Source organism: Sciurus vulgaris (genome assembly GCF_902686455.1).
Source record: "Sciurus vulgaris genome assembly, chromosome: 17".
In the NCBI taxonomy this organism is placed as follows: Eukaryota; Metazoa; Chordata; class Mammalia; order Rodentia; family Sciuridae; genus Sciurus; species Sciurus vulgaris.
In genome coordinates, this window is record NC_136478.1 from 54,883,496 (window position 1) to 54,894,749 (window position 11,254).

Sequence of the window (11,254 nt, forward strand, 5' to 3'; positions counted from 1 at the left end):
CCAGGCTGGCCTTGAACTTGTGATCCTCCTGCCTCAGCCTCTCAAGCTGCATCTTTTTAAAAAAAATTTTTTTTTAGTTGTAGAAGGACACAATACCTTTATTTTATTTTTATTTATTTATATTTATGTGATGCTGAGAATCGAACCCAGTGTCTCATACATGCTAGGGAAGCACTCTACCACTGAGCCACAACCCCAGCCCATAAATCCTTTTTTTTTTTTTTTTTTTTTTTTTTGCGGTGCTGGGGATTGAACCCAAGGCCTTGTGCTTGCACTGAGCTACATCCCTAGCCCTCATCTTTTTTGAAGGAGGAGGAGGAGGCAGGGGTTTTTCCAGCTTTTGGGGAGAGAGGCATGGGGTGGGGGGCTGACAAGCAGGGCCTCACTCGCGGTAGTGTGGCCAATTCTGGATGACTGCATAGAGCTGGTCACCCGGAGAGAGTGTCTGCTGCACATCCCGGTGTCCTTTGATCTCATAGTCGGGTCTCAGGGCTCCTAGAGTCACACCGCAGGCCAGCAGACTCTTGGCTGCCCGGATGGCCCGTGGTGGGGGCACCCGCTCTGGAGGGACAGATGCAGAAGTTAGGCTGGGGCTCCCTTAAAGGGCAGAAGTAGTCTAGTATGAAGTAGGGGTAAATTGCGCCCCCTGCACTGGTCTTAACTGCTCTCTGTGCCTGTTTGCTCCTCCGTGAAAGGCGACAGTAATGACAGCTACTTTATGTAAAACCCAAGGAACGTGCCTGGGAGGCTTAGTAAGCACTGACTGCCAAGATCATCGCTTATTCTCCCTCCTCTGTGTTCTGCCCATGCTGATAGCCATGCTGATAGTCTGGCTCACATCTGGACTGGCCCAAGAAATTATGCAGATAATCCTCATTCCTGCCCCAGCTGCTCCCACTGTTATTTAAAGAGGAGATGAGGCTCTGGAAGTGGAATCCTTTGCCCGAGGTCACAGAACTTGTAAATGGCATAACCTTTCAGCCACCACCCACCTCCTGCTCCACCCCTGAGCCCATCCCAGCCTCCAGGACAGTCACTCACCCATGTAGTTGCCCATGAAGGTGATGCCAATGGATATGGGGTTCCAGGTGGGGCCTGTGTGGTCGCCCTTGATGTTCCAGCCACGGCCCTCATATACGAGCCCATCTTCTCCAATCAGGAAGCTGCGCGGAGGGTTCACCTTAAGGAGGAGGAAGGGCCTCCCCACCCTGTTACTGCCACAGCATGAGCGATTTCCAGTAGTCCTCTCTTCACTGTCTGATTTTCCACAAGAACAATGTGGCCTCTGCCACATGCCAAGCACAGCTCTCTGTGTATCTTTTTTTTTTTAAATCCCCCTACTGCCTATGGGTCACTGCCATCCCATGTCACTAAGAGAGGATTAGAGAGGTGGGCTCTCCTGTCCAAGGTCACAGTCAGGCAGAGCCAGAGTTTTACCCAGGTCTCCGGATGCCCGCCCACATGCTCTTGTTCCTTGCTGTCTCTTGCCTCCCTTTTGGATTTGATGAACCCTTACTTTACTGAATCCTCACAGGACCACCCTCTGAGGTGGGTACCCTAGTCTTCCCCATGTTAAGCTGAGGGGCAAAGACTCAGAAAGCCACATGATTTGCACAAGGTCATGCCTTAGAGGCACTTGCCCCTCAGAATCGGGGACTCAAGGGTTTGGATCACATCTGTCTCCTTGGGGTTTCAATCCTGGCAGAAGATCCTTAAGATTCACTCATTCAACATGTCTTGACTGAGTGAGTATGACTGGCACCTTGGAATTAACTGGAAGATCGCACCCTGGAGCTGCAGTATCTGTGGACTCAGCTCTCTGGGTCACAGAGTCACTGAGGATACACAGAATGTTGGAACTTCTGAATCCAAGTCCTGGGTCTGCCATTTAGGAAGCCAGCTCATAGAATCTGCCTTTGGGAAGACTAGAAATACCCTAATGATGCCAGCTGTGGGGACTGAGCCAGTGATGGCCCTGTCCATCCCCGGCACTGTTCCTGTGGTTGGGGCTCTGTGTTTATTCCCTGGATGCATCTAATTTAAACCTCAACCACCATCAGGTGGGTACAGTGAAAATCCCGATTTCCAGGTGGGGAAACAGGCTGAGAGAGAACATGATAGGTATGGCAAGGGAGGGGTGTTCAGAACATGAGAATCAGATGCCGAACCCTCAAATCCGAGGAGCAGGTGTCAGCGTGTGCTGTTTTAAAAGGCCATTTAGACCAGAGGCTGTAGCCCTGGCTTAGCTTCCTGACCTCAGGAAACACTTAGGATCTAAGCCCCTGACCCTTGGAAACAGAATCTTGAAGTTGGATCCTCAATTGATAAAATCTCAAGTGGGAAGGGCTGGGGGTATCCTTGTGGCTCCTAGACTTCTGAGTGGGATCTGTTGGAACAGGCTCCAGGGTGGGGCCTGGGGAGCTGCATTGCCGGATTCAGATGCTCACCTTGGCCTGAGAACCTATGGGGTTGCAGTGTACCCTCTCTCTGGGGGGTCTTTGTGTGAGCCCCCGCCCCACCACTTAAAGGAGCTGACGGCCACGCCCATCCCTCCCGCAGGCTGATTTACCCCACCTGCTGCCCTGAATCCGCCCTCTTGGATGGTCTGTTTCCCTCACAGCAGCCCGAGGAAGCCTGCCCACATCCTGTTTTTTAGGTGCCCCCATGGCTCCCATCTCAGAGTGAAAACCAAAGTCCTCACTGACCACAGGCCCCTTCCAGCATATCCAGCCACTGCGGCTTTCAGGTGTGACCTGCTTACCTGGATTCACAGCATTTGCCCCCCCCCCCCCCACACACACACACACTCACTGCAGCTTCCCTCAGCTCCCTCATCCCAGAGCCACCTCAAAGCCACTGCCCAGGGACGCCTTTCCTTCCGCCAGCCTTCTAAAGGCCCCGGAGGGGGGTCTGGCTCCAGCTTCTGCACACTGCCCGGCACACAGTATGTGCTCAACGTCAGTAGCGCATGAATTTTGGGCTCCTGCAACATGCTAGGTTGAGCAGCCTAAGTGCTTGCCGCGCAAGCCGGTTGACTAAAGAGTTGGGGAGCTGAAGTGGAGAGGACCTGTCCCCGCTGGGAAGGGACCTGCCCTGGGTCTCAGGCAGCACTAAGCCCAGCTGATACTGGGACCTGGCCTTGCACTCGAGCCTCCTGACAAGGCGCCAGCATGGTGAAGGGATTCCTTCATGGTGTAGAGGATGTCTGGTGTGTGAGATTGTCTGCCCGCGCCTCTGGGGAGCAGAGCTTGGACTTGAGGTCCTCAGAGCTTCTGCTGCTGCCTGCAGCTACCTGCCCAGCCCTGGGCCGTGACCCTGGGGAGAAACCACAACCCTGCGAGCTCCAGTGAGCTGCGGAGGTGTCAGCCAGGTGGCTCCAGAACTGTAACTAAGAGCAGGTCTGCTGGCTCGCGACTGCACCCCTGCCCCCTGTGGTCCCCAGTTCAGCCTTGCCTCCCTCCGCACTCACTTGTAGGCCACGTCGCACCAGCCCCGCGTGCGCGCATGGTAGTGCTGCACGTTCTGGGCCTGCTGCCGGCACGAGGCCGGGGTGTCGCAGTTGCTGCCCGCGGTGTGCGATATCACCACATAGCGCACCGGCTGGCTTAGGCGCTGGGAGCACTCGGATGGCAGGGCCCCCCACTCGCTCCGGGACACGATGGGGCCGCAGCAGGCTGGGGTTTCTTTACTTTGAGCTGTTTCGAGTCCGATGAGGGCGAGGAGGGCCCAGGCGAGCAACGCGCAGGGGTGGGACATGACGGCAGGGCGCGCAGAGTTGGCTAGGAGCGGCGCAGCTGGCGGGGCCACCTTTATCTGCTGGAGCACAGCAGCAGGGAAGCGCTTGCTTCACACCCCGGCGGGACTTCCTGGGCCAATCACATGGGACCCCAGTTTCAACTTCCTCCTCTGGTAGGGCCGAACAGGATGCGGTGTGGTCAGTGGTGAGTCTGGGTCAGGTGGGGAAGGGCGCACAGGCCCTGGGGCGCTTTGCTTGGGGCTGGATCCCTGCCAGCCTTTGTGTCTCCTCTCAGTGGGGGTATTGGATAACTTACCAGGAACTTGCACAGGACGGAGAGGGGCCCAGGGCATTGGCACATCTCCCCCTTCCTGCAGGGACTGAGCTAACAAAGGTTCCATTTTAAAAACACTTCTCACAAGTCCAGAGGTGCATTTAACTCTTGCAGCAAATTGGAGGTGAGTCGTGGGAAACCAGGGTCACAACTGAGTAAAATGAGGTTGGAAGAGGGACAATCACCAAGACACGCAGGCAGGCCCTAGAGCCCAGTGGTCCAGAACTGGAATTCAGGACCAAGTTGCCCACCTTGGAACTCTGGGCACTTTCTAGTGTGTGAGCCCTGGCAAGTGACTTCATCTTTCTGTGCCTCACTTTTTCCCGTCTGCAATGTGGGGATGATAAGGTGAGGTTCTCAGCTGAGAAGTTTGGGGAATTCAATGGGTTGACCAGGATAGGGCCCTTAGATGTCTGGTACACGGTGACACATGAACTTCATCAGGACTCAAACTCAGGTCTGCCCTTGGTCATAAGCACCATGACTTTCATGGGTGCCACTAGCAGCTCCATTCTGAAGAGAAGTCAGCTGAGACCAGAAAGGAGCAGCCACTTGCCTGGGCCACTGAGTGGGTTCAGATCTGTGGGGAAGAGGGCTTTCCTTCCCAGGCCTTCCTAGAGCACTTGGGAAATTTGGGGCAGAGTGTCTGGCTTCTTCTTCCTCTTTTCCTTCCACTTTAGCTAATCTTTACAGTTTACAAAGTGCCATCTGTAATCCCAGCAACTTGGGGAGCTGAGACAGGAGGATCCCAGCTGCTTTTGCAGCCAGCCTCAGCAACTTAGTGTGACCCTGTCTCAACATAAAATAAAAAGGGCTGGGGGTGTAGCTCAGTGGTAGAGGGCCTCTGCCTTCAACCCCCGGTCCCTGTACCTTAAAAAAAAGTTTTAAGAATCACATACTAGTTGTAACAAACTGAACAAACTAGTTGTAACAAACTGAATCCTGTGAAGGTTAATTGCCTCCTCCCGCTCAGCACACCTGAGGTCCCCAATGAGGACGTGGGGTGCGTGTACGTTTTCTTCCACGTTTTTCATGTTCATGTAAAGTATACTCACACTCATGATACCACCGAAGTGACACTCCAGGCAACTCCAAGCATGACAACTCTAAGCCCCACAGAGATTGTCACATGGTCACAAGAGGCTTGGGAGGTACATGCTATTTTACCATCTTTTACAGTTGAGGAAACAGGCATGGTGGGTTACACATGGGGGAGATGGCGAAGCCAGGGTTGGAACCCTGGCTTCCTGCCTCCAGACAGGGAGTTCTAAATCAATTCCACTTATATAAGGGCATGAAAAACAACAAAATTGGAATTGAATGCATTAGCTTCCCCCCTTTTTTGAGGTAGTGGAGATTGAACCCAGGAGTACTTACCCACTGAGCCACATCCTGAGCCCTTTTTAATTTTTTATTTTGAGACAGGGTCAGGCTAAGTTGCTGAGGCTGGTCTTGAACTTTTGATCCTCTTGCCTCAGCTCCCCCAGTCGCTGGGAGGATGATAGGTGTGTGCCACCATGTCCAGCCTCAGTTTACCTTTTGTCACCTGGCATTTCATGTGTACCTCTCCAGGGCAAAGCAGCCTTTGCTCATGAATTCCTTCTACAGCTGCATAGTGTTTCGTGGTGAAGCATTGCTGATGAACTCTTTTTTTGGAAGGCTTTCTGGTCCTCTTCCTGCCTTGTGTTGCACAAAGTGTCCCTGTACACTGGAGCACTCATAGAAACGCTATGGAGACAGACTTGTTAAGTCAAAAGTACACATTTAATAGATTTTACCACATTGCTTTCCCCAAAAGGCTATTAACAATTCATATTTCCACCACTGATTTTTTTTTATTGATGCCTTCTCATCCCCACCACCCCAGAAGCGGGTGCTGTCATTTCTTAAATTTCTTAAATAGACATAAAGTGATATCTGTCGGGAACTTCAACTGACATTTGTATGACCACTCAGGAGACGGAGTAATTTCTGTGTGCTGTGCCTTTGGATTTGCCCTTCTGTCAGTTACCAGTTTGTATCCATTGCCCATTAAAAATACCTGTTTATCTTTAAATTTTTTTATTTGTTCTAATTAGTTATACATGACAATAGAGTGAATTTTTACATTTTGATAAACCATACATAAATGGAGTATAATTTCTCATTTTTCTGATTGTACATATTGAAAGTTCATATCAGTCATGCAGTCATATATGTGCATGAGGTAATACTGTCTGTTTTACTCTACTATCCTTCCTACCCCATACCCCTTCCCTCCCTTCACTACCCTCTACCTAATTTAAAGTAACTCTGACATGCAGATGCTGGTTGTCTTATTATATTCAATTTGTGAAACAAATAATCCCATAACTAAGATTATGGAGTTGTTAGGAAAGTATGTTTTATGTGTATCAGCTCTTTTTAGAAGCAATAAAGAGCCAGTTTAGTGGCACATGCCTGTAATCCCAGCGGTTTGGGAGGCTGAAGCAGGAGGATCTTGAGTTCAAAGGCAACCTCAGCAAAAGTGAGGCGCTAAGCAACTCAGTGAGACCCTGTCTCCAAATAAAATACAAAATATGGCTGGGGATGTGGCCCAGTGGTTGAGTGCCCCTGAGTTCACTCCCTGGTACCCCCCCCCCCCCAATAAGAAACAATAAAGAATAATGTACATATAGACAAGTGTATAAGTGCACTTCCTACAGACTTAGTAGAATAGAGTTTATAGACAATAGAATTAATAGATTGCAGAGGTCAATTAATTTTCACAAAGTAAATCCCCCCATGTATGAGCACCTAAATCAGCAAATAGAACACATGTAACATTTTTATCCATGCTGCAAAATGCCAACCCCAAAAGGGTTTTGTGTTTTTCCCCCCAGCAATGTAAACAGTTTATACATGCGTTACCACTTCAACATTAGAGAGATATTTGTCTTTTAAATACATTTATGGCTATTTGCATCCATGTTTTCTGAACTGTTCATTCATCTCTTAATCATTTTCCTGTTGGATTGTCTGTCAGTTCTTTCCCTCCAATCAGTTCTTTCCCTCAAATCAGTCAGATTTCTTTGTTTCCTGTCTTGCCTTAAGAAGACTTTTTCACACCAAAATTGTAAAACCTTTTGTGTTTTAGAAATATCATTATTCTGTGTTTTACTTTTAGAACTTTGCTCTCATTTACATTTCCATGTGGTGTGAGGTAGGGGTCTAACTTTGTTTCTGAATGGTGACCATTTACTCCAGCATCATTTATTATATAGCCAGGCCTTGTTTTAAATTTCATTCCTACCACTTATTAGCTGGATGACCTTGGGCAACATTTCATATAGTTGACCACTTCCTCCTTGAAATGTTCACTTCTCTTAGCTTCTGTGACCCAAGACTGTCTTGGTTTTCCTTCTGCTTCTGTGGCTGGTCTTTTTTTTTTTTTTTTTTTTTCCTTCTTTCTTTCTTTTGGGCTCATTCTTCTGCCCTGGATCATATACTCTTCTGCTACATTCTGACTTCAGCTACCACTGAGATGCTGATGACTCTGAGATTTATTTTTAATTTTTTGGAACTGGAAGATTTAACCCAGGAGTGCTTTACCACTGAGCCATATCCCCAGCCCCCCCCCCCCTTTTTTTTTGAGATAGAGTCTCACTAAGTTGCTGAGGGTCTCACTAAGTTGTTGAGACTGGTCTTGGACTTGAGATCATCTTGTCTCAGCCTCCCGAGCCACTGGGATTACAGGCATGTGCCATCATGCCTCCCAACTCTGAGGTTTTAATGTCTAGCCTCTGCTGAGTTCTGGGTCTGTATATCCACCTGCCTACTTGACATTCCACAGACACCTCCAGAAGAAGATGGCTGGTGATTTTCTTCTTCCAATTAGTTCTCTTTCAGGGGTCCCTGTACAAGGGGATGATATCACCATCTGTCTGTTACAGAAGCCATAAATCTGAGCACCTTCCTCCATCATCCCCTGTTCCTTCTCCTGTTGTATCTAGCACCCAAAACAATGCTCAGCATACAGCAGGTGCTCAATAAATAGTTACTGGATGACTAAATGCATATGCACTCCACCCTCAAGTCATGTTGCTGTTACCTCCTAAATGTCCTGGGCATTGGACTGCTTCTGTATGTCACACTTCCTCCACTCTGTCCCGTCACCATCTCCTCCCCCTTGGATTTCTCTCCCTGCCTCTTAGTGGTCTCCTAGCATGCACTCTTGCCCTGTGAGGCCAAAGCTCAGATCTGGTCAGGTCTTTTCTGAAGATCACCCTCAAAATGAGTCACATTCTCTTGTGGTTTCTCATGATCTTTGGAATAAGCCCCAAGCTCCCCACCACGTCTGACAGCATGGACTGCTCTTACCACAGTTGTGTCTGAGACCCCCAGCCACCCCGTCCTTGATAACCCTTGAACATGTATTGTCTACCCGGTATCTGTGGAGAGTGGTTCAGAGGATGGGAGAGCAGTGACTGAGATCAGGGGTCTCTGATGACCTCATGGCTGTGGCATGCCTGGTGCCTGGGAATGCTTCTGTGCAAGGGCACAGGATGCTCAGCTGCTGTGGCAATGCCCTGCCTGGGGAGGCTGTGCAAGAGTCCTGCCAGCTCTGGCCTTGATCTCAGGCACACAGCTCCTGGGAAGGAGGGAAGGAAGGAATTCTTATGCTAGACAACCACAATGTTTCACCAGCTCCACTTCTTTGGTTCCTGCCTGCTTTACAGTAAAGTTTAACAATGGACTTTCTTGAGAGCTTCACAAAGCTCCTAACATTGCACTCTGGAACTGTGGATTGCAACTGTGGAAAAGCTGCATAGATGCGTCCTAGTGTCTGTGACTTTCCTGAATACAAAGAATAATGGCTGCATAGTCTTTAACCTGATGATGAGACATATATAAATAAAGATTGCTGGTGTAACTCTTTACATCTGCTTCTCCACCAGAGAGCAGCACTCTACCTGATCCTAGCTATTTATCTTCAAAATCTACATTTGTGAATCTTTATTTTTCTAATCCCCCATCACCCCTCGCTGGAACTGTAAGTTTTTCTATGTTGGACATGGCATGTATCTATCTATGGGGGACTTTTTACATACCCTGTACAAATTCTAAATAGGGGAAACTTGAGAAATCAGGAACTTTGTACCTTGGCTTTTAGATTACAAAACACCGAGCAAGCTGTAAAAAGACAGGGACATTTGATTATCAGATTCCTCATAGGTACTAAGAACATAAATATTGGCCAGGTGGGGTGAAGTCTTCCCTTGTTAGAGTTTTATTTATTCTGTATTTTGTCAACCTAAAAGGAAACATGCCTTATAGGCGTTTACTGCAGCTTCAATGGGTAATTGTTATATTTTGCTTTTATTTCTGAGTCTATATTACTTGTGTACTTTTTTGATAAGAGGAAATTAGATTTACTTCCTGTATGTTTTGGAAAGTTGAATTTTAAAATGTCTAACTCACTAGCCATTACTTAATATATCATCATTAATTTAGCTTGTGTGAAAACTCAAATTCTCCTGTAGTTAGTAAAAACATTTGTTTTCTTTGTTGTATAAAAAATGATAGGGCCGGCGATGCTCGGCGCGGCGGCTCTTAGATGCCATTGTCGCCGATCCCCGCTTCCTCCGTGTCGGGCGAGAGGCCCGACCCGGCTTGGAGGAGGGCTAAGAGCGAGTCCGTCCGAGTCCGCGTGCCCGGAAGAAAGACGGCGGGGGTCGGGGCCCCGGGCCTTCCCCCCGGCGGCCGTCCCGGCGCGGGCCCGGGAGGCAGTCGCCATGGAGCCCGGGGACCGAGGGTCCTTTTCTGAGGTCCCAAACCTTGCCAGTGCTGCAGAGCCAAAAGAAAATGGTGTGACTGACATGCTGCTGACTCCTGGGTCACAGGAATGGCTGAGGATCAGGGATGTGGCTGAGGCTCTCACCCAGTGGGGGCAGCTGGCTGCCGCTCCAGGAGATAGGCCTGAGAAGCATCGCAGTCTGGTCCTGCTGGGACTTCCGATTTCCAAGCCTGCTGTGATCTCTCAGCTGGAGTGTAGGGAGGAGCTGGGGAGAGAAGCCTCCAAAGCAGCCAGTCCCGGATGGTGCTGCGTTTTTCCAGTCTTAGGCCGGTGACTCTAAATTGATACCTTGCCTTTCTGTTATCCAGCAGAGGCAGCATAGCATGACTGGGAGACCATTCCAGAAAGCAAGGAGCTAACTCCAGAGAAGGACTTTGCTGAAGAGGAATCAGCGCCTGGGGTGTTGATAGAAAGATTTCCAAAGGAAGGTTCCAGTGGACATGAAGACTCTTTAGAGAGTCAGCAGGAAAACCATGAGAAACCTTTGATTCAAGAAGTCGTCACTCAGAAGAAACTTTCTGGAGAGAGAAGCTACCAGTGTGATGAATTTAGAAGGAATCTGAGTCGGCGGTCATTGCTGGTCCAACAACAAGAAGAGAGATTTCATAACTTTGATTCATTTAAAAAGAACTTGAAACGAAATTCAGATACACTTAGACATGAGAGGATGTGTGCAGGGAAGAAACCTTGGAAGTGCGACGAGTGTGACAAAGCCTTCAGTTACTACTCGGCTTTTGTCCTGCATCAGAGGATCCACACGGGAGAAAAGCCCTACGAGTGTCAGGAGTGCGGCAAGGCCTTCAGCCAGAGCATCCACCTCACCCTGCACCAGGGAGTCCACACCGGGGAGAAGCCCTACAGCTGCCACGAGTGCGGCAAGGCCTTCAGCCACCGCTCAGCCCTCACCCGCCATCACATCGTCCACACCGGCGAGAGGCCCTACGAGTGCGGCCAGTGTGGCAAGGCCTTTGGCTACTGTTCCGCCCTGACCCAGCACCAGAGGACTCACACCGGGGAGAAGCCCTACAAATGCACCGACTGCGCCAAAGCCTTCAGTGACCGCTCGGCGCTCATCCGTCATCAGAGGACTCACTCTGGAGAGAAACCCTACAAGTGCAAGGACTGCGGGAAGGCCTTCAGCCAGAGCTCCTCCCTTTCTCAGCACCAGAAAACGCATGCTGGAGGGGGAAGGAAGGAACACGCAGCGGCCCTCAGTCAGCACCCAGCCCTCGGCAAACAGAAGAGGATTCACACTGGGTGAATGCGCATCAGGGTGGACTCATGGAGTTTCCTGGACTTGCTGCGAGGACCACAGAGAAAGTGACTGTTAAAAAGGTCATCGTCAATGTGGACATAGCTCACCAGACTG

The 11,254-nt window shown here is 49.7% G+C and overlaps 1 protein-coding gene and 1 long non-coding RNA gene across 2 annotated transcripts in view; one reads left to right on the top strand and one right to left on the bottom strand.

The window, feature by feature from the left end:
- Window positions 1-308: 308 nt before the first annotated feature.
- PGLYRP1 (peptidoglycan recognition protein 1) lies at window positions 309-3,870 on the bottom strand. The gene is made up of 3 exons (XM_079117451.1): window positions 3,470-3,870; window positions 1,042-1,163; window positions 309-561 (listed from the first exon to the last, which is right to left on the bottom strand). The coding sequence occupies exons 1-3, from the start codon at window positions 3,754-3,756 to the stop codon at window positions 383-385; spliced, it is 588 nt and encodes a 195-aa protein (XP_078973577.1). The 5' UTR covers window positions 3,757-3,870; the 3' UTR covers window positions 309-382.
- A 2,239-nt stretch (window positions 3,871-6,109) lies between these two features.
- LOC306647892 overlaps window positions 6,110-11,254 on the top strand; it is a 33,792-nt gene continuing 28,647 nt past the window's right edge. The window contains exon 1 of the long non-coding RNA XR_013760209.1: window positions 6,110-8,578. This is a non-coding gene — a long non-coding RNA (uncharacterized lncRNA). The remainder of the gene's footprint in view (window positions 8,579-11,254) is intronic.